The 23,274-nt window shown below is 35.6% G+C and overlaps 3 protein-coding genes and 1 non-coding gene across 7 annotated transcripts; 1 reads left to right on the top strand and 3 right to left on the bottom strand.

Annotated features, from left to right (window-relative positions):
* The first annotated feature begins 7,218 nt into the window (after positions 1 to 7,218).
* Positions 7,219 to 10,740, top strand: LOC102627736 (uncharacterized). Its single transcript, XM_006472527.4, has 5 exons — positions 7,219 to 7,454; positions 7,757 to 8,193; positions 8,326 to 9,667; positions 9,764 to 9,910; positions 10,045 to 10,740. Exons 2-5 carry the CDS (start codon positions 8,140 to 8,142, stop codon positions 10,581 to 10,583), a joined length of 2,082 nt encoding a protein of 693 aa, XP_006472590.2. The 5' UTR covers positions 7,219 to 7,454; positions 7,757 to 8,139; the 3' UTR covers positions 10,584 to 10,740.
* Positions 10,741 to 12,198: 1,458 nt separating this feature from the next.
* On the bottom strand, positions 12,199 to 14,799 carry LOC102627246 (protein WHAT'S THIS FACTOR 1 homolog, chloroplastic). Of its 2 annotated transcripts, none has more exons than XM_006472526.4 (2): positions 13,185 to 14,799; positions 12,199 to 12,685 (listed from the first exon to the last, which is right to left on the bottom strand). In XM_006472526.4, exon 1 carries the CDS (start codon positions 14,465 to 14,467, stop codon positions 13,286 to 13,288), a length of 1,182 nt encoding a protein of 393 aa, XP_006472589.2. In that variant the 5' UTR covers positions 14,468 to 14,799; the 3' UTR covers positions 12,199 to 12,685; positions 13,185 to 13,285. The 2 variants fall into 2 exon arrangements, with proteins under 2 accessions (XP_006472589.2, XP_006472588.2); XM_006472525.4 differs by having other exon boundaries at positions 13,180 to 14,797.
* TRNAY-GUA (transfer RNA tyrosine (anticodon GUA)) lies at positions 14,723 to 14,816 on the bottom strand. Its single transcript has 2 exons — positions 14,780 to 14,816; positions 14,723 to 14,758 (listed from the first exon to the last, which is right to left on the bottom strand). It is a non-coding gene; the product is annotated as a tRNA-Tyr (tRNA).
* A 695-nt stretch (positions 14,817 to 15,511) lies between these two features.
* Positions 15,512 to 21,149, bottom strand: LOC102626579 (probable pectin methyltransferase QUA2). 3 transcript variants are annotated; one of them, XM_052440813.1, is made up of 10 exons: positions 20,819 to 21,144; positions 20,186 to 20,334; positions 19,616 to 20,095; positions 19,401 to 19,533; positions 18,724 to 18,964; positions 17,661 to 17,886; positions 17,298 to 17,473; positions 16,759 to 17,062; positions 16,244 to 16,382; positions 15,512 to 16,060 (listed from the first exon to the last, which is right to left on the bottom strand). In XM_052440813.1, the coding sequence occupies exons 2-10, from the start codon at positions 20,329 to 20,331 to the stop codon at positions 15,902 to 15,904; spliced, it is 2,004 nt and encodes a 667-aa protein (XP_052296773.1). In that variant the 5' UTR covers positions 20,332 to 20,334; positions 20,819 to 21,144; the 3' UTR covers positions 15,512 to 15,901. The 3 variants fall into 3 exon arrangements, with proteins under 3 accessions (XP_052296773.1, XP_052296772.1, XP_006472586.2); XM_052440812.1 differs by having other exon boundaries at positions 19,616 to 20,342; positions 20,820 to 21,149; XM_006472523.4 differs by having other exon boundaries at positions 19,616 to 20,334; positions 20,819 to 21,148.
* Between the last annotated feature and the right edge of the window lie 2,125 nt (positions 21,150 to 23,274).

Raw genomic sequence — 23,274 nt, 5'->3', positions numbered from 1 at the left:
TGTTTTGCATCAGGTTCAAGTGTACGGGTGACACGTGTATTTTTGTTTTTTTAGTGCTCCGCCTAATTTGTGAAATGTATTAGTGTTTGTGTTTTGAAAAATAGTATTGGGATAGTTATCAAATTCATCTGGACCTAGGTCCTCTTTCCCCCCCCCCCCCCCCCCCTCTCTTTTTTACATGAATAGAATTTTACAAGATACGATTACGTAAAACTACAAATACAAAATTAATTACCCCAATTAATATATTTTCTTTTTAATATAATCTCTTCGCAGTTCACACCCACACCTCATAAACTCCTTATTTCCAGTATCTAATACATATTGGATTCAATTTTTCATTTTTTATTCCAAAATGATTTTGAAGCGATTAAGAGAAAACGTTTAAGTCTATCAAAATTTTATTAAAAAAACAAACTTTATCAAATCTATTGAATTTTCTTCACTAAGTGGACAATTATTTTATTTTTCAAAAAAACTATAATCAGAAATTAAAGGCAAAATTACAAAATTCCCAATAAAATAATTGATTGGGTGTGAAGATTTTGTAACAAAAAAGAAATTATGTTTGATTTTAATTGAATTTATTTTATCATTTTATGTAATTTTAACTATGAACGAAGCTATAAACATGAAAAAAGGGTTTCAAGTCAGGTTTAAGTAAGTGCCAACAGCACCACTCAAAAAAATAAAATAAAATAACTGGACCTAGCTAAGTAAGCCGATAGATCATCCAAAGAACATAACAGGCCTTAAATATTTGGCCCACTTCGCTCAACAGCCGAAAGTAGAGTTGGCAAAATTTGACACGACCCGATTACCCGACACGAACACGACATAAATAAATGGGTATGGGTCGTCAAATTTAACACGATTATTAAATGGGTCGGGTCCGGGTCAACACGATTTTTTTCCGTGTCGGGTTTGGGTTAAAATTTTTGACCCATTTACCCGATCAATGACCCGATTATATTTTCTATTTTAAAATAATTTACATATTCTTATAATTAAAACTCAAATATTAGAGATGATTTTCTTTTTTTTTATTCTTTAAAAGGGTGAATATAAACACAATGTTTTATTTATAAAATTTTACATACATTTAGAGCTTCAATAGTGTAAATGTGTAAAAATTGATAGACATGTATATTTTATAATATTGATAAATAATATTATATATATATATATATATATATATATATATATATATATAATTAAAACCTCAATAGTGTACATGTGTAATATATTGGTAGATATGTATATTTTATAATATCGATAAATTATGTATGTATGTACATACGTATGTATGATAGTGTGTAAATATTTGATGTAACTTTTGTTTAATATATAGATATTAAACGGGTTATTGGGTAACCCGATTATTTTTCCGTGTCGGGTTTGGGTCTCAATATTTTGACACGATTATTAAATGGATCGGGTTTGGGTCGACCTAAATTTGACACGACACGAAGCTGACACGACACGAACACGACCCGATGACCCGTTTTGCCAGCTCTAGCCGAAAGTATTGTTAGTAACCTATCCAAACACCGACTCTCTTAAATGAATATGTTATAATCTGAAATTCTTATTTTTGTAGCATATCCAAAAACTTTTGAGTATTAACTCAAAAATTTACTTCCATTAATGTTCGACGAGATATATTGTCCAACCTTATCACAAATAAATTGAAATGATACTGATTCCAACTTATACCTCAAAACATTAAGAATGTGAGTGACAAATTTAGGGGTTGTCTCATCTAGTTGAAGACTGAAAATCATTTGAGTTGTGTGAATTTAATCTAATATAAATTTATGATCTTTCTAAAACTTTGTCTATACACACACATAATCATTCTTTAGTGAGGACATCCTCATTTTATTACAATAAGGACGCCACCAAAAAACTAAAAACACAAATTTCAATACAGTAACAGACAAAAAAAATACAATTCTCAATGTATTGAAATTTATATTTTTTATATTGTAGTGTGCATCCTTTGTTAAAATAAGAATGCCTTAATATGTATTTATGCATATAGTATTCTTTCAACGACCGAAGCCCTCATTTTAATGAAAAGAGGCCAATAAAAAAGATAGAAAAAAATATAAATATTAATAAAATATAGGGTGATGTTATTTAAACCCATCAATTTTCTCTCTACACCCTCTTTTTAATTAAAAATTCTATTATTAGAATAATTTTTTATATAATTGCTTAATTAAGCATTTTTTCTCTTTTCATTCTCAATTCTTCAATTCTCATCAATTCCTTCATATATTTTCTTTTAGTTACGAAGTGTAAATAATTAGTTTCATTATATGCTATCATAAGCTAAGAGGATCAAAACCCATCATTCAAAAATGAATATCACCAAATTTTTTTCAGCAATAAAAGTTAATAAATATTAAGAAATTAATTTGACTGACCACAAAAGCTAGTAAATATTTAGAAAAAAAAATTCTTATATACAAAAAGTATGGAATATAGATTATGGTTTAGTTAGAAAGACAAAAAAATTCAGTTCAACGTTGAATTCTAATTCCGAAAGCAAACCCTGAACTACCCAATTCAAGAAAATAAAGCAGCTGACATGCGTATTGAAACCCTTGGAAAGCTTTTGTATAATATAGATGCCCTTGGAGAAAGGAGTCTTTATTTGATTCAGTTAATAATAGCCGGCTCTTGGATTACTGAAGAGCCTGCTTTTGTGTACGTACGTACGTATGTGGTAATGGTTACACATCAGGAGAAAATGACAACAGAGAAACTCAGGACAAACGAGCAAAGGTCTCACATGTGGTTCAGGTTCAATCTCAATGGCCTCAAAAGAAAGCCTTCCTTGTATAATGCCGTCACGATAGTATGATTCATGAATATATCAATCAACAGATAGCTAGAGTGTCCCCAGTGGCTTGATATTAAATCGATTTGTATAATGTGTCAAGTTTTTAATTAAGTTGGGTGTCTCATTCACGTGTCAAGTTTTTCGTCTTTTGCATTCACGATCAGGCTCTCTCATTGGGATTGGGACGTTGTGATTAGATTAGATAATTAAAAATATACGGTGCATGTTTGAGCTTAAAAGTAAGGGTAATTTGAAGGCTCTGCCAATAACAAAAATATCAAGACGTAAAGATAATTTGATTAGAAAAACAAACAATATGCATCGTTAGATGCATTTGTATGTAATGTCCACCGTTGCATGTGATTCTCGGCGGGGTCATCTAAAATCAAAATGATTGGAGCAAATCGTGAAAAGGATTAGGTGCTAACACGAATCAAATCTGCTGTATATCAAACTTTTGAAAAAGACGAATGATTTCATTCGAATCTGCTGAGACGCATTATCTCATTTTGCGCTGTGAGTAGTGTGTTTGTCCATATATGTGAGTGTGTGCATATAAAGTTGCGGGCGTGATAATTTGTCATCAGCCCGTAACTAAATTAATGAAACTGAAATGGCGCCCAAGTTGATATGAAAGTAATAATTAGTTGCGTAAAGGTATTAATACTTAAAATACTCTAATTAAGTTAAATTATTGTAATTACTCCTTTTTTTTTCACTGATTTTTCATTCCTTCCTCCATTTCTCCCTCTAGCGCTTTATCCATCACAGCTTCAGACCCAAATCATTTAATTTTCTTTCTAAAGTAGCTTTTTTTGCTAATATTTCGTGCATGAAACAATATCTTTAACATTCAAGAAATAAATGGATGATAAGATCACATTTTCAATGGATACGGGTCTTGCATGGACTTTTTCGGAAGGCTTTCAACGTAGAAAGAATTTGTTGTTCAATATTATAAAAAAAGTTTGACGGGAATAGAATGAGGATTGAAATCAAGAGGGAGTTTTATCAATGACAAACTTTTAGCCAAATTTAAATATTTAAAAATTCCTTGAAATTTCATTCCATGAACTAACAGACGCATAGATGTAAGAAAATAAATTCAATAAATGGGTAAAAATTCAAAGAAACATAGGAACTGTTCATAGAAAACAAATGGCTTGAAGATGGGAGTGAATAATATATTTTTCTTCAGTAATTGATGGTTATATTGTCTTGCCTGTAATAATAGTTTACGACTTTACGTCTTGGACAATTTAAAGAAAATAATTTTTTATTTAAAAGTGAGTTCAATAAATATTTTAATACATTTAATTAACCCATCATAATTAATTCTATTAAGAAAAAATGCTTGGTGAAAAGAAGTACGAGAGAAATAAGAGAAAAATAAAGAAGAAAATAGTAGAGAAAAAGTGAGTGGATAAAAAAAGAGGATCAATTTCTCTCGTACTTCTCTACACCTAGCACTACTCTCCTGCTAAACGCGTCCATGTCAGAAAAAAAAATATATTGGAATATTCTTGTGAGTCTCAAATGAATAAAGAATTTGAGGCACTCGCTGGCTCTTGCTGAACCAAGTTTGCGTTTTGCACGCAATAGACTAGTGGTAGTAAATTAAAATAGGGAATTAAATGAACGAATGACGTCAGCGATGACTTCAGCGACACTGAAAAGATGACATGCATGGTACTCCGTACAACGCGAGCGTAGGTCTGCGTGGCATGACAGTGGCGGCGTGCCGGCAAGGTTCTATAAAATTCATGAATTGTACGTGTCCTCCGTACAACTAAAGTCACCAATTTTTCTTTGGGAAAAAGAAAGGGCAAACGTTTTTTTTTGTCGTTAAGATATTAATTTTATCACTTATTATTTAATGAATTAAAATTTGATAATTAATATCTTACGAATAAAATCTCAACTAGTATTATCTATCTTTTCTCTCACATATTATTAGATGTATTCAATAGCAATTTACAATTTTACATAATCAATTAATCTATTCTTTTTTGTATTATTTATTATTATTAATAGTGCTGTCGTCGTTGTTGTTGTTGAAGAATAGAGGCGATGTTAAAGATGGTGCATTTTTATTATTTGAAGCGTTGGCGTGGCCAATTAAATCGTCATCCAATACAATGTTGATTATTTAGCCTTTACTAGTAGGAGTCGCTCTTGGATTCACTAACAGCTAGCTCTTCAATTTCTGAAAGGCACTTTTGTAAAATTAATTCAAACATGAAGGCTACGCGCCTAGTACATAACATATAAATGATGCATGTTTAAGCAAAGAGATCATCATGCATTATTGAGACCAAAATTATTTTCTGGAAAAGGTGGTTTTGTTTAATAAGTCAAATAACTTTTTAACACATTATAATATATAATGCACAGCATGTATCATGCTCATTACAAATTGAAATAAAATATATGTTCTTTGAATATAAATTTGCTTAAAATAGTTTATCTCATTAAAGGTAGGAAAATTATTTCACAAAAGCAACTTAATTATATGTCAATAAAGAATAACCAATTCAAAATTCTCATCCTTGGGTCCACGAATCTAATTCACTAAGGCATTTTAGTCCCACTTAAGTTTGAAAACATTATCTTTATCTTTTCTTGTCGTTTCGAGCAAACCAAAATAATTAATGAGATGTAAGTAGGCAACAACAAGGATTTAAATATCGCTAATAGATGAAATTACAAGCGGCCAGCATTAGACCGCATGATCATGTATAAGAGAGAGCATTATTTGCCATCGAAGTCCGAGTGGTGTTTAACATTTCAAGAGAAAAAAAAAAAAAATTGTTACCATATCCGCTGGGCTCCGTGGGGCATCATGAATATAATTCGATTCGATTAGGAGACAAGTGGCATCACAAGCAACAGGGGAAAAGATTGAGAGGGCTTGGCATTAGTATTGGGTCCCTTTTGGTGGGTTACTCGATTGGGATTGCTTTTGCTTTCCCAATAAATTCGATTCGATTAGGCTTGGTGAAGCAGCATGCACCACCCAAGTGTGTGTTGAAACCATGACGCGTCCAACCGACGACTACGAATCGCAGTATGAGACCACCAGAACCTTCATCGACATTGGCTGCACTTTTTTTTTATAAGAGGTATTTTTAGAATTTTAAATTATTAATGGAGCAGAATCGTTATTCTTAGGATTGAGAGATTGATTTCCAACTTTTTTGAGAATCAATCTCTGATTCGTTATTTACAAATTAAGGTAAGATTTATGATTTCGATTTCCGCAATATTGTCAATAATTTTAATTTTAAATTCTAATTTTCTAATTCGGAAAGTAAACATACGATAATAATTGATGCATTGAATGTTTTATAAATATTCTAAAAATTGATTTTGCAAAATTTTTATTTTCGTGACAGAGAATAAGTAACGCAAGTTATAACTGATTAGAACGCGCAAGGGTTACTTGAGTCTCAATCGAGCGAATTACAGAAGAGAGAGGGGTGTCATTGTCTACTTGCACCGACATGCACAGTCCGTGTGGAAATTAATCCCGTGGCTAGATTCCTCTATGCGCCGCCCGCGACAACGGCCCAAAATTAACCGATAAAATCAAATTGTTGATATGGAGATGGTAATATGTGATAGGACACGATCATCGTTGCTGTGTTGGAGATCATAATTCATACGTGGCAACTGATGGCACGACCGCACAGGGAACCGCAACCGTCACCAGTAACAGTCCAAAGACATACATCATCATTCACCATGCAGGCAGGTACAATTCAAATTTCGTACTAAAATAGAACATTTCGTACGACCTGACCCAGCCTCTTCTCGAGCGACGTGAATTTTTTTTTATTTCATTTTAATGCCCTTTAATCAATAATAATAATAATAGTGATGGTACAGCCACAAACTCTTATATAAATTTATTTTGTACATACTGATATAGTATCAATTTATTGATTGAATAAAAATAAATCATGTGGACTAAGAGATATTTAATTTAACTAATTTTATTATGCCACATCAATTTATACAAAATAAATTTATACAAGAGTTTGTGACTATATCATTACTCTAATAATAAATATAGGGTAATTTTTTTTTATGTTTTTTGTGCTACGTTCTTAATTAATTAGTATAGAGAAAAATAAAATTATACACACTGTCTGCCCCGAAAACTAAAGAGGTCAACAACAATAACGGTCACGCTGGCTTATGTGGTTGCCAATTTCATTTTTTTAAGCGGCAGATATTTGATTAAATTCCAGTAATATATTTCATGTTAGTAATAATAATGTCTAATTTTTAAAGCTTAGTTTGTCGTTGGCCTGCCATGCGCATGGTGGCAAAATAGAATTAATTAATTGTAAAAGGTAACCCAACCCACGACAATCATGGTGCCGTGTTTCAAGCGCGTATGTCGTTTAAAAGAATATAATTCTGAAATAAGTCGCACCTATTTCTCAAAAAACACATTCCGTCCCATCAATCCCAACTCTTCACCCAACTACTCACGGCCTCAGTTCCTTCTCTTCGTCATCTAATATCTTCAGGTTTGAGCTCAAGAATTCTAAATCCTCACCCTTTAACACAACCTGGCGAAGCTCGGCCTTAATAGGTACGGCTCTTCTCTACAGGAACTGTTATATTTTATGTTTTCTTGTAATGGAGTTTGTTAAATCTTGAATTTAAAGAAAAAAAAGAAAAAAAATGGACTTATTGTTTGCTCTGACTCGGACTTGATAAATTAGTAATCTGGGAGTGTGGGGTTGCTTGGTTTGGTGTGTTTTTGAAAAATATCTAAAGCGGATGGTGTGGTTCACATGTTTTGATCAGACAACGCTTAACAAATAATCAGAGTGGCTTTTGGAATTTTCTTACCTTGGGTTTGGATTGTGTGTTGTGTGAATGAATAAGCAGGTTTGGCCTTGGACAATTTAGATTCCGTAAAGCTTCTGGAGAGAAGCTGAAGCAATTTCAACTCTGGCCGACACTCTGGTGATACCCTCGCTTGCCGGAGGAGGATTTGGTTCTCTGTTTTCCAGACCTCAGTCGTCATTTCATTATGGCTCACGCCCTTTGGTTTGGCGCCTTCCCATTGATTATGGCTAATGTTGCCTCAAATTATTTTCAAATGTGATCCTGCTGTTTAATGAATACATTGCTGTTAGAACCAAAAGCAGAAACCATCGGAGATGTGACCACCAGTAGCATAAATTTGTAAACTGAAGAGGTAGAAGAAGTAGAAATTTGCTTTATTTTGGGGCTCTTTTTTCGAAGTTTGAGTTTGCTGATCTTAAGATATGGCAAAATTCAGTTGCTTCTTTTTAGGTGGAGGGAGGAAGAAGAAAGATAAGGTAAGAATCGATCTTGATATTCGCATATACTGTTGCACAAAACGGAGTCACAAACTTCTATAATCTCTCAGACACCAGCACAAACATCATTTTGCCTTTTTGTAGTTTTTCACCTTGAATTTTTGCTTGTAGGGAGTCGAGGGATCTTCAACATCTGTTGAATACACAAAAAAGATTAGAGCCCTGCAAATAAAGCTTGAACACCCAGTGAAACCTTTTGAGAATGATGAGTCAAAATCAACATCTTTTAGCATCTCGGTACCTTATGACATCCAGAACAATTCCCCCTGCAATGTAAAGGTGATGAGTCATGAGAGTCCTGTAATTCCTATTGGGGTTGAACCAGCTGAGATAGCATACGAAGGGGAGGATGAGCATGAAGATACCACATCAATCAAGAGGGACTTCTCTGACTTGGATCTTCAGGCCCATGATGCGAATGTTGGTAAAGAGGAGTTTGATCTTAGAAACACAAAATCAGATTATTTTACTACAGCTAGTCCAGAGGTGAATGCACAATCAGTGAACGGTGCTGAGAAAGATGAGAAGAAGGGCATTGATATGATCCAAAGTGGACATCTTAGTGATCCGGGGGTTGGGAGGACTGAGTTCTGGGGTTCACCAAAGCTTAAACGTTCTTGTTCTAACCTGGAATCGAGGGTAGTGCTGAATAAATTAACGGATCGATTGCCTCCTTCAAAATCTCAGTCTTTTGAAGCATTGCAGGAACTCTCTGAGAAGGTAAGAGAGAATTATCATTCTGGCAGTCCTATGTCTGTGACTAGCCATTTCAGTGCTGATAGAGTAATGCTAAAGAAGCATTCCTCGAGCCAAATTCTTCCTTCAAGGAGTAGAAGGTTGTGGTGGAAATTGTTTCTTTGGAGCCACAGGAATCTGCACAAACCATGGATTTTAAAGCCACAACCACATCGTGCTGTTGTCTTGAACCAGCAAGGTGGGTACACTTCAGATACCCTTGAGCCAAATCAAGCAACGAAATTAAGCAAGACAGAATCACCTGGATCATGCACTGGAGAATCCTTGAACAAAGGTTGTAATGGTAGTTACAACGAGGACAGGCAGAGCTGGGATGGTTTTCAGAATGAAGTTTCTGCTGTATGGCCTCAGAGACAATGGGTTGCATTTCCAGCAGAATCATCCTCCTTCAAAAGAGTAGATGAATGGGTGAAAGATCTTGGGATGGAAACTCCATTTGAAGATGATGAGGTTGCTGAAGGTGTCATTTTCCCACCATCACCTGAAACTGGTAAATCACCGGCAAGAAGCACTGCCCATTTGACCCGTCGTTCAGAAATCAATCTATCAGAGGAAATTTTACACGCCAATAGTGTCATTCGGTCTCTAAATTCTTCCTCAGCTGTGGCTCACATTGCGGGTATAGGCTTGAAAGCCATTCCCACAATCTCGCATTTCTCCAGTCTCCGGTCTGTCAACTTGTCGAACAACTTTATAGGTATGTTTTTGGCCCCAAAAAATGGGGAAAACAACTCCTGTTTCTAGAAATAAATATTTTTTATAATGCTAACTGATCTTCTTTATCTATTTGCAGTCCACATACCCACAGGATCACTGCCGAAGGGCCTTCACACACTCAATTTGTCAAGAAACAAGATCAACACTATTGAAGGACTACGAGAACTGACCCGATTGCGAGTCCTTGATCTTAGTTATAACCGTATTTTTCGCATTGGGCATGGTAATATCCTTAGTAAACCTGTTTTCTGGCTTTCGTTTAAGCTTTTTGAATTTCTTATTATAATTCCCAACTGCAAGAGACTCTCCTGCAACTTGTATAATTCTAAATCACATTCTGCATTCTGATGTCGTCAGGCTTGTCAAACTGTACACTAATTAAGGAACTTTATCTTGCTGGGAACAAGATTAGTGACATTGAGGGACTGCATAGGCTTTTGAAGTTGACTGTCCTAGACATGAGCTTCAACAAGATAACTACTACAAAAGCTCTTGGTCAGCTAGTGGCTAATTACCAGTCATTGCTAGCTCTGAACCTGTTGGGTAATCCCATTCAGAGCAACATCAGTGACGACCAGCTGCGCAAGGCAGTCTGTAGTCTCCTTCCTAAACTTGTGTATCTAAACAAGCAGCCCATCAAACCACAAAGAGCACGAGAGTTGCTCACAGATAGCATTGCCAAAGCTGTACTTGGAAACAGTAGTCAGAGCTCTCAAAGAAAAGCAGTAAAGAGAACAGGCCGAAGTGGATCACTACCCTCCAGCAATCAAAGGAGCAGTACGAGCATTGGGCAGAGAAGCAGGAGCAAGTCCAAGACCCGAAATCATAGCCATTTGGCCTCGAAGACGGTAGTCTCAAAGATGGTATCATCTGCACAAGCTTCTTCATCTCGGTAGTGTGTCACCTTGCATGTTTCTTTTACGGCTTGATGTTTTGCATCCTTGAGTAAACTGCCTAAAAGCTCAAGTTTTCTTCTTATTCACCTCGAGACTAAGGAAAATATCTTATTCTTTTTCCCTTTCGTTTAATGGTTGGATTGGTTTGGTTAATCAATTTGCGTTCGTTATGGTATGATTTAATGTGGGGATAGTGTTTTAAGGCTTCATTGTAATGATTCATTGGGCAAGCCAATAGTTAAGAACATCCAATGGCCTTATCACTTTGAACAGAGCATTCGCCAATCAGCTTTTAAGTAATAACTTAATATTATAATCAATGACCAAAAAAATGTGCTCAAATCCATTCATTATGATTTTAAAAAATATATATATACTACAAGATGTGCTTAAATCCCCTCATTATGATTTAAAAAAATAAACTACCACAAGCAGGGTTTATCACTAGCTTTTGAATCAAGCTATTAATTATGACTAAATCTTAGGGTCTATTTGAAATTAAAGTGTTGTAGTTTTTAAATTATAATTATTATATAAAAAAATTACAATTATGAAACAAAAGTTAATAGTATATCTTAAAAAAATTTTAAATAATAATTTTAATAAAATTATTAAAGATATAATAATTTTCTCATTATATAAGTGAAACATCATATCAATATATTCTAACAAATATTTTAGTATTATAATTTTTAAAACTATAATTGTCTAACCTCAATTCCAAATACATATTTAATCTAATAGGATCTCCGTTACAGCTCTTGTCCTACCAAAGACTGAATATCGGTCGGGCGTTTATTTGGAAGACATGGCGTTATATTTGGAATACGTGTATGCCTTGAGCCCTTAACCTTCCTCTTGTGAACAAATGGACCACTCTCGTCACACGTCTGCTCTGCTCTTGTAAACAAGACAACTCATATCTCATACGTGTTCTCCCAATTAACCCTGGCATGCTTCTTTTGCGTCTCCAGACAGAGGCTAATGGTTTTCGAGGCACGCAACTAATAATCTTTCTGAGCAACTTATAGGCTATTTCTAATTTCCCCTTTTTCTGGGAAAGATTACAATCATACATCTGACAGCCTATCAACTCGAAGACGTATACTTTTGACAACGACAACATTATCAAAATCATCAGCAGCAGTTATCGGTGGATTAATGCAATGGGACCTCGCTTGTCTTCCATCGAGAATGCACCTGGTCCTGTGACCATAGAGGCCACGAGATTTTGAATTTTTTGGTTCATTTGTAGATCTGTAAAATTGGTTCCTCAATTTGATACAGTAGAGCTGTAGATACTAACGGAGACCATTTTGGATTGGATTCAACATACAGACGTACAATTGTTACTGGAAGTGAAATCTCAAATGTGTCCCCAATTTCTTTTGAAAAATACACACACACACACACACACATATATATATAGCTACAGCATTAATCTGTTATCCCAAGAGAAAAAGAGGCTGCGAAAGAGACAAAAGACAAAGTAGAAAAGACTGTATGTATATAGATACATACAGCAAAGCTTAATGAAGACGAACTAAAATGATATAATATTTAAAACTAAAGAAAAAAGAATGAAATTGAAGAGTTAAAAAGAAGAAAGAACTAATTAACTGCAAAACAGATCTTTTTAACTAAAGAATCAAATTCGTCCATTGCTGTAACTACAATTTCACACATACCATGTATACAGTCAGACGTTAAATTATGTTCCCAGTGTTAAGGACCATTTGCCAAAGAAACCCTCATACATCTATCGTATGGATTTCGTAATCCATGTCCCCACGTCCCTACCACTCTTCACTCCGGACTAGGGTAGGGAAAGCTCAAAGCCGGCAAGCCTAACGTAGGCAGGCAAGAGGGTGGTTCAATCAAAGGCAGTGAAAGGGATTCACCTTTCAGTTTATCCTAAAGTCATGATAGTTTGACTTTGGGAAAAACAAGAGGAATTCAGCAAATTAATGATCCGAAAGCAAAATGAGACATACAAATGCAGTGAAATTAACCATAAAATGTTTAGTCAACACTTAAATAACTTCCCCCCTCCACTGGTCATACTGTGCTCAGCAAGGTTCTCAGTGACCTATGCAACCACACTGCACAAAAAAAGGGGAAATAAATAAGGATGATCACACACAGAGAGAGGAAATTACTTCTAATATGAAGTAAAATTGGTTTCAATATAATGGCATTTACAGAATCAAGAAAATAGTAAACAGAAAAACTCCTGGATTGCTCTAATCAAATTTTTACTTTCTTAGTAGTGGTAAGTGCTTTGACATCACAGGCAAAACAATAATCTTGCAGCAACTATCTAATGTCAGCATAGAAGACATCAGGACTGCCAACATATTGGGTACATCCAGTAAAAATGAATTCGCCTTAGGTCAAAAGGAAAAACAATTGGTAAAATAATTAACAAGCCATTTTCACATATGCTATTGGTAATGTAATCTATTTTACAACAGATTAATGTCAGTTTATCTAGTATATTTTAAGCAAGGCCAATATAGATTAATATCATTTATAGCGTTACAAAGTTCTATTTTCTAAATCATACACTAAGATGTAATTTATCAGTCAGAAATACCTTACATATGTGCAACACAACGCTGATCTTGATTCATCTAAATCTCCTTCTCCCTCAAGCAAAACTCCGGAGTGCTACTCCACTCCCAAAACTGCCAATCTCCATATCATTCCTCCCCAACACCAGAAACCACTTCCCCTTCCTGCATTTGGGCAAACTTACGCAACTTCTCATTGAAAACAACCTGTGGATCCTTCTGAATTAAAATCCCATTCTCACCATAAGCATCCTTCAAAAACACTGCCCAATTCATCTCCGTTCCAGCTAAATGAAAAGTCCGTGGCTGCTTCTTAAGCATCTCATACGTCCGCCTAGTCAAGCTAAACTCCTCTTTAAACTCCACTATATTATGTATACTCGCTCTCTTCTCTAGAGTCAAACTCAAAAACTCATGTACAACACCTACCCTATACTTCTCTGCCTCCAAACTCCACATATCAAACTTCCACCCATCGCTATATGGAGAAACCAACGGTAATGTGTTCAACAAATTAAGCTTTCTCGTGTCGCTCTCATCCAATCCCAAATCTTTCCCATACTTCACCGGGAACTTAAATGCTTTCTTGACCTTATCCTCATTAACAATAAACTCTCTCTCTAACTCACTTACAGCTAAAGTGGGATCCCAATTAACCAATTCAAGAATCCTCTTGCCATCATTTTCAACCACAATCCGAAAATATTCAGGGAATTTTGCAACTCGGTCCCTGAAATCTTCAGGAATTCCAAACAGTAACCTGTTATGATAAATTTTGCTCAAAGGAATCCTCTTTTCTTTTGAAATCATCAACAATTTTCTTACCTTATTAACCCTATCGGTTTCCATCGACTCCATGATCGACCTCTCTTCCTCCAGCAATCGCTCCACGAAATCAGTGAAGCCAAGCCACATTTTGTTGTCCACGTGGCGGTAGACATCGAAGATTAAAGGATGGCGTTGAATTGACTTGACGACTTTGCGGCCGCGAGGAAACCCGAGCTCGCGGTAGAGTTTGCCGGCGTCATCGAGGCGGAGGACGCGTTCGGGCTGTTTGGAGAGGAATTCTTTTGTTTTCGTGAGGAATCGGAAGACGGAGTCGCGATTGAGGATCGATTCGAAGTGAGGGATTCGAGCCGAGTCGGGTTGTACTGGCCGGGTTCGGGGAGAATCGGGCTTTTTGTGTTTTTTTCGAAGCCTTTTGGGGATTTTAGTGACGAGAAATGAGGTGGAGAATGGAGAGGTTTTGAGAAAATTAGGGTTCGGAAGGGTAGGTGTCAGGATTTTAGTTAAGAAGAGGCGCCAAGCCATGAATATCGAATTGGGAATTGATCAATTGAAGCTAATCACTTCATTACACTGCGCAATGCAGATTCACCATTTTCCTGTTTTATTCCAATGCTGAAGGATATTTATAGTGTACATGGTTAATTATCAACGGTGATCGGGCGTTCGGCGCCAAAAACGATTAATGGCGCAATTGTCGTCGGATTAGGACTTTTAATTGGAGATGATCGTCGCTGGATACAAAGGCTTTGAACAGCTGATTAAAAAGATTTAAAAAAATCCGACCTGCCGGATTCGAACCAGCGACCTAAGGATAACTTTCAGGATTTTAAGCTACTACAGTCCTCCGCTCTGCCAACTGAGCTAAGGTCGGATGCTGATGGTCATGTTCCGTGTTTATAAATTTATCTACAGAAAATGCTCGGCGTAATAAACACAATAAAGTTCTGAGGTTTTGATTCAGAAATTTCATTTTTTTTTTAATGTAATCATTAGCTGTCTAATTATTTTCTACCAAACAGAAGTGGATGCTTGCCAAACACTTTGTTTACTTTCAAAGCAAAACTGAAACATAATTGCCCCCTATATGCTCTTAGGCTGCGTTTGGGGCAGCTGCCCACCCTATATTATAGGGGATATTCCCCTTAAATTCAAAACGGATGCTTAGCTTCTTACTGCAATCAGTGACTATGAACAGTAAGTGTTGGATTGTTGCAAGCATAAATGGGTGTTTTATAAATATTTTAAGTTGAAGCACCGTCCGTTAGAAGAAGCACACAATTCATTTGATCATTAAGTTTTTTTCACTTGCTATGATCATGAAATCAACATGAGATTACCTTATCATGTTCTCCAGGAAAGTGAAAAAAAGCTACCAAACTACTCTAAAAAAGGAGAAGGTACGACATCCATGTTGTTGTAAATAAAACAGGAGTTGTGTAGAATGGCATGGGTACCCAAATACCCCATTCACTTTTTGATTCTCTATTGCAAAGAACCTGATTAAATTCTTGCATAAACACATCAAACTCTACAGAATAAATGCTCAGCAAATGCAAGAAAATGACATGAGAAAATGAAGAAAAGAATTTCATTCACCGGTTTCTTTTATATACTACAGTAAATAACCTTTATTTGTAATTATCTTCACAATCTTAATCATGTAGTTGTACAGTTATATAATGGGACAACAGGAAGAAAAATCTTTAAATCTAATCCTATACTTTTCATTTCAATAGCGCCTTAATTTTTGAGTAATTACATGGCCCCATTTACGCCTTGCGGCTCCATGGGAGCTGTGGTTGGTTCCACCAAGATTTGTTTGTTTGGCTTTCCTCTGTTTCTTCTTTCTGTTCAAAATTTTGTTCTCCCCTCCTGAAGGTGGAGCTTTATGGTGATTTAATAACATCCTTAAAATGAATATAAATAACTTATCAGGCTTTCTTCGAGAACTCTGAATTAGCTTGCTTGTCTCTTGAAAAAAGGTTTCTGACAGATAAGAAGTCTCTCATCACTGTTACTCTCAATTTCTATGACTCGCGCGTCCCACTTCAGCCTAGTAGTTAGAGCTCTTGCTGATTCAATAAGACGAGCTGTGTCACGGATGATAACCCAACCCTGTTGCAAAAATCATTGTCAATGAATCAAAAAAGCACAAAAAGATTTCAATCACACAAAACAACCGTACTAAGTGTACTTTGCAACAATTCACAGGCATTAACAATTTATTTTGAGGACAGAGGTGAACAGGCACAGCAAGCATATATGACATGTAGAAATAGGACAATTGGATTTGGATACCTCTGGACGAAGTATACGATCGATCTCTGTGAAGATGTCAAGGGTAGAGCACCGATGCCGATGACCTGATTCAAGTGATAGAAGTCCCTCCGCATGCACCAGATCATAAGTTCTAGGGTATGTTGGGAATGCTTCACACCTGCAGGAAGTGAACACCATAAATTATTGTGCATCCAAAGTTCAAATATTTCTCCAATTAGAAAAATACTATATTTCATGTTTAATATCCCTCCAAATGGAATGCAAACAAGTAGCCTAGATCAATCTCCATTCTCCAACACTGATTTATCAACAAAGTGGGCATGAATCATATCTTTGTTTACAATAGAAACCCCAATGACAGAAAAACAGGGCACGAGACAGTATGAATTTCAGATTTCAGCTTAAGCAAGAAACCATAACAGAAATAGACTGTCATGAATTTCAGATTCCAGCTAATGCAGGGAAATCATAACAGGAATGTGATATATCAAAGAAAATTAAAAAAAAATGGAGCAGAAGAAAAACAAACTTACCAGTCATGCAATACACCAACAAATCCCCTGTCAAGAATCATTGGAAGGTAGTTGGTTCCAATAGTTGGGACCACATTCATGACCCACACAGACTTCCCTTTTTCCAACAGTGCAGAATTAAAGCCACCAAAATGAGCATTCATGTCGAGCACATTTCTAACCATGTTATAAGGCGGTGAAGGATCCTCATCTCCAGGCCTCTTTGGATGATCTGAAAAGATTAGAGGTGACAGAAGAGACCAAAAGTTACCAACTGCCGTTTTCCAATTTTCTGTATCCTCAGCAAACTCTTCTGGATGTACACCTGTTAAAATATTTAAATGGATATATAAAATCAAACAAGGGAGAGAATATAATGGGAAAGAGCATAAAAGAAACAATCATTTGTTATCAATTTAAAAGCAGGTTGATTTTGACAGCACTTTCTGGGTTGATTGATTTCCGTGATTTGGGGTATGGCGAAAATATGTACTCCCAAAAAAAAAAGCTTTTTTTTTTCCCTTTTTTTTAACCATCTCACAGAAGAGCACCATAATTACCGTATACTGCAAGTTCATTCTTGTTTAAGTTAGCCCTAGACGGCCAATTTCTCCTTTCTTCAATAGGAATCCATCGGCGATTACGTGTTCCTCCTATACATGGTTGGAGAGGTCGATAATATGGAGACTCAACATCATTGCCTTTACTGCAGATAGAAGGGCCAGAACCAGGCTTCCTAAACATACAACCAGTTGGTACCAAAATTAGGACCAGTAATATTCTCAAGTAATGAAAGATCCACATGTGTACAACATTTATTATTGATTCAGCATAATTAAACACTTTTGAAAGATTATGCAGCATGGAAAAAAGTAAATAAAAAATAAAAAATACACAGAATTAATATATGGTTGTTCCCTCACCTAGAACTATAACAACTAGCTTTACTCGTCTTTTTCCACACAACAGTTTCATCCTGTTGTGATACTAACTCCCAACAGAGATTTTCCACAAAGTCACGAACAAAGTTCCACCTTTTCTGATTCTCCTTGTTACGAAGGAAAGCCTGGGGATTGGTGAGTGGCGAAGTCCAAACAAAGTATCCACCAGGCTTCAAAACTCTGTCAACTTCAAGTAAGAGAATTCCATCTGTCCCACATTGCATAAAGATAAATTCAGTTCAAAGATCTACACAAAGACACTATGTGAACCAAAAACCCGAAATGAAGCTTTTCGAAGGTAGACCATTTACAGAATCCAACATCGAACTTCTAAATAATAAATTAATTTATAATAAAGCTTAATTTAGAATACATTTTAAGGACAACAATATCCTCTCTGTAATAAGGATAACCTCACTTTTGACCATGTACATCCAAACAACTAAGTTTTATGATCCACACTACAGATATTTTTCTAAATATCATCTTGAAGGCATTTGCATCAGTTGCCATCAGAACTAAGCCATCAAAAAGGAGAATGAATATCAGCAATAAAACAAGGTGGTAAGTAAACATATTTATTGACTGTCACTTAATAAAACGCAGCCCAAAACAAAGTTCACATATGACTTCTGTAAATTCCTTGATACTGAACTGATTGCAATTGCTTTCAGCCAGCTGAGTGAAGGACAGCAAAACCTTGTTATAAATCTCCACTCAGAAAATCCATAAGAAGAAAATAAATTACATTACAATGCAAGTATAATTTCATAAGGTACCTTCAGGATATACAAATGGAAGATTAAATTTTTAAAAATAAAATAAAAAGATAACCCTTGGATTAGTAGTTAAGTGCAGAAGTGATATGGTCGGTAGGTCACACATATCATCATTTAAATGTATATTTGCTGTGGTGATCAATATAAAGTAGATTTACCACTCGCAAATAAAATAACAAACAACACAATGGATGGGAAATTACATATTTAATTACTACACCCCAGATTATATCAAGTATCACTTCCCAAAAACTTTTGACATTTACCTTTTTGGTCCCAGTCAACGCCACAGCGTGCACAATGCAACATATCAAAAGAAAGTGATGGATATGGCAACTGTTTGGACGCAAAAGATCCAATCATCGCAGGAAGCCCTCTTTCAAGAGTTAGTTGAACTTGACTACCTGAGGCCTCATAATTTGCAATGCACATTGTTAAGAGCTCTTTGGAAAAGAGATGTGCTCCAAAGCTACCGTATCCACATCCTATATCCAAGATGGTTCTTACCTACAAAAATTTTTAACACTTAATAATTGTCTTGGCGAATAGAAAATATGATGATGTCCAAATATCATGATTGATTGGCAAAAATTTTCTTCAGGGAATTCCGAGTAACATAGACATTATCTATCTACAACATGATCTGGACATCAAAGCAACTCAGTAAATCATTTAATGCAGTCAAACAGATTATGTTGTGTTATGAAGTTTTGTTGGTAATAGCTACAACAGATTCTGGCTGAAGGAACAATTGGATATTCGATTTGCAAGACAGCCAGAATTGGTAAAACTCCTTTTTGAGCTTAAAAGTAAGTTAAGTAACAATGCTACGACCTAAGGCATATAAATATAATGGGCAGGAATGAGCCTAGAAATATGAAATGAATTCGAATTGAAAAGACTATATCTTCTGTGGTTCCAACATTGCATAATCAGCACTTACCCCAGCCAGTATGAAATTAGATTCGTTTCTCAGCCCAATCATTTCCGCTATTTGATGTGAGTAGTCTTCAACCCCATCAAAAATTAGCGAGGCTGAACGAAACGAAATCTGTTCTTCCTCCAGCATCATCATCCTGCAACCACATGAAATTAATAAATGGACTGAAATGTACAGTTCAAAAAGAGAGCTTGATAAGAAAAGAAAGCATTGCTAACCTCTTGGTCAAGCTGCCAGAGGAAAGTACCTCCTGTGCAGTAATTTTAACATTAGAAACCCAGATAACATCTCTTCCAGTGGGCCACCTAAGTGGAATTCTGTATTTTACTGGTGGAAGAACTAAACAATGTTGCTTCAGCTCTTGTCCACAATGTCTATCAACCTCATCGCCATTGGAATAACCCAAAGCAAGATTCCGAGATTCGTTGAAGCAAGGAACATAGTTTTCAAAGTCCTCAGAACAAAACTCCAAATCTTTCGACCTTGAAGAACCCAGAGAAATCTCCCCAATATCCCATAAATCGGATACAAGTTGCTCTTGAAGTCTCCTATAGCCATGATATATGTGACCTCTAGATGAGGTTGAAATTGAAATTGTCCACCAAAATGATCCAGTAAGGGCAAGAAAAACAATCGCAATTAAACTGAACTTCAAAAATAGCATTGTAAAGTTTTGCCGGCTTCTCGGAGTGCCAGAGCTGAAAATATCAGAAGTAAAACCATTTTCACTAATACCATACTTGGAAGGAGAAGTATTATTATCATGGGAAAGAAACCGAAAAGGAAACCTCAGAGCTAAATAGCTTTGATCAGTGGAGTGATCTTTTTCCAAATCTTCCTTCTCATTCCTTTCTTTCATTTCCAAATCCCATGGATCATGACCGTTCCCTGAGATCCGCATACCAGATACACCCCTTAGGAGAGGCCTTGACATTTTCTACAATCCGAAACCCCCAGAAGATTAATTTTATAAGAAGTGAACAAATCAAATCACTGATCCAACTTCACTTTAAACACTGAAAGAGCTAAACCCAGATACACTTTCAATCAAACGAATATATGTAATCCCAAAATAGTTGGAACTTTTAATCACAGCATAAGATCAGTAGGTAGTTTACGATATGAGATCCATTAACATATCAGAGCAGTAAGAAAATATAAGAGTAAGCACATAAAACAAACACAGTGCTGAAGCTTAGTCAAATACAAAAAATCAGTTTCAGTAAGTTACAAGTCCATTTTCCCAGTTAAATTCACTTCAAATCAGTACCCACCACTAAAATCTAAACCTAGCCCATAAGAAATAAACACCCATTTCAGATCAGTACACAGTCAACTTTAAGGACTGAAAAAAGCATAACAATGAAACATAACGTATCATTTGAGAAAGTAGAAGTATCAATTATAGAAGTGAACACTACCTCAAGTGGCAACACAAGTGAGGATTAATAAGTATAGCGAGAAACACAAGCCCACAGAATCAGCAGAATTTCATGAGCAGTTTAAACCCAAGCCAGAATATGGACTTTTTGTTGTTGTTGTTTCTTGACGCCGTCGTCGAAAGAAATTTTCGGCGACCTGAAGTTATCTTTTCTGATAAGCTCCGATTATTAGCTCCAAACTCAATTTGATAGTCGAGCTCGGCCACACCGAGCGGGTGAAAATAAGAGCTTTTGTATCGATCCAATCACGACACAGCTCGTGAATATATAGTGTGTGCTATGTGCTTTTATACAAAAGCTTTCATTTTCGCACCGCATACAGTTTCCATATATATAAAATTTATTTTACAACTATAATAAATGTAAGTAACCATTAACTCGCTCTAATGTACTTAAATGTCTACTGGGACAATGTTTGCGAGGCACGTAATTTCCTAGAACCACACCCCAGATTAATTGCTTTCTTAAGATAAAAAATTAACATCTCGTTATTATTTTTAGAAAAAAAAAAAGAGAGTAATTAATTGTAACTCTGGAAACTATGAGAACTTACTTGGCACCGTCATGTGCGTAAAATTTATAGATCTGAGGCATATGGCAGTGAAGGAGACACAATTAAACACCGAGTTTAATAAGATTTGTTTATTTATTATTAGATTACATTTGACTTGCATCTTAACTGCAGACAAAAATTTTATATAAAGTTGTTTGTTACCATTAAAAATTTAGTAATTTCATGGTGGCTCCACTTTATTTATATTTACTTTCACCTCTTCACAGCATTTTAATGTTTCACTTTAGTCCAAAAAAGGGTTGTTTTTTTTTTTCCTTTTAATTATTTGGCCCCTGGGATGTCGACCGTAATAATTTAAGCTTCGAAAGCATAGTCTTGAGACAGATTTTCAACACGTAATTACAGAGGGCAGTGATTCCAAATTGTTAAAGGATGCTTAGCGAATATTTTAATGTTTCTTCTTTTTAAGATCACTAATTATTGCTATAATGAATTTAAAAGGAATATAAGAAAGTTTTGTGAGGCCCCCCCTTGACAGATAGGGTCGTGAAAGGATGATCTTGCTCAGAGAATCAGAAAGGGAATCTCGTAGACGAATAGAGGAGCAATGCTTTTGCTCTTAAGGGTAGCATCGTCATTTGAAGATGTATTCCGGATGACGTGGCGGGTTCTATTGGTGGAGGAATGTATTGGATCAATACACGAAAACAAAATTAAAATGTGGGACGCAAACTATAAAAACTATTTCATGGATGATCGAACGGAAGGCGCCAAGACCGAGACGATTCATAAATATAAAATATCGCAGAACCTGTTAAGCGGAGATTTTTATTCCTTTCTTTTTTTTAATGTGATGTAGAGAGAGAAAGAGTTCACATGCGACGAGAATAAATCTTTGCATACGAATATTGTGTAAGTTTCGAGAGACGTTAGGGGCAAAAGTGGGGCCCCAATTTGCCGCGTTCGTCTGTCGGTGAACAAAATTGTTGACGTGGCGGCTGCAAATGGGCCGTTTAATCTCAGTGTGATGCAGCGGATCAGGTTGTCTTCATTAACCGACTCGTGATTTATTTGTTTGGATGCGGGGTGACGGTGTCGAGCTGTTGTAAACGCGGGGTTGAAAACTTTTGCAGGGAAGTGGGAACAGACCCATTTCTCGCGAGACTGGGTTTCTATCTCGTGGGGCCGAGTGTATTTGCCACCGGTACTTCGGTTGCGTAGCATTCCGGATTGTCAAATAGACACGCAACCTTCGTGGCGTGCACGTGGCGATTTAGTACAATGCGATCTGACCCACGTGTAACGGATTTTAGGAATTCAAATTAGGCAAAAATTTTCCCAATTTTACAGCCAGGGACGGAGCCAGCGTGGGACGAGGTGGGGCACAGGCCCCAGCTGGCTTTAAAATTTTTTTTTATAATTATACTAAAAAATTATATTTTATTTGTTATTTATGAAAAATGCCCCAGTTGAATTATAAAATTTAAAATTGACTCCACTAATTTTAAAATATTTCATATTGTCCCTAGTTTAAATTTCTAATTATAAATAATTTAATTAGTTATTAACATTTCATGAAACTTAATTAAAGACACAAGAACAAATATTAAAATAAAAAACAATCATAACAAAATGTTAGTATAATGGTTAATGGACCGGTCTTTAATCTTTTTATTTTTTATTCAAGTAAAATCAATTATTTAGTCTTTCAACACTGAACCATAAGTTGTAAGTCTACCTAATTCTAATTTTTAATTTTCTAATTAATCTTTTGTCTAGTTTTAAAATTTATAATTTTATCATGCATTTCATATTTGTTTTGTGTGTTGCAATATATGAATATTTTTGTTATTATTAAAAGATTTTAAGAGCAAATTAAGTAATAACCTAGTCTTGTATATTGAAAAATATATTTTTGCTT

The sequence above is a fragment of the Citrus sinensis genome, chromosome 5, assembly GCF_022201045.2.
Source record: "Citrus sinensis cultivar Valencia sweet orange chromosome 5, DVS_A1.0, whole genome shotgun sequence".
Classification (NCBI taxonomy): Eukaryota; Viridiplantae; Streptophyta; class Magnoliopsida; order Sapindales; family Rutaceae; genus Citrus; species Citrus sinensis.
The sequence above is the reverse complement of the archived record's forward strand: the minus strand, read 5'-3'. Positions and strand labels throughout refer to the sequence as shown.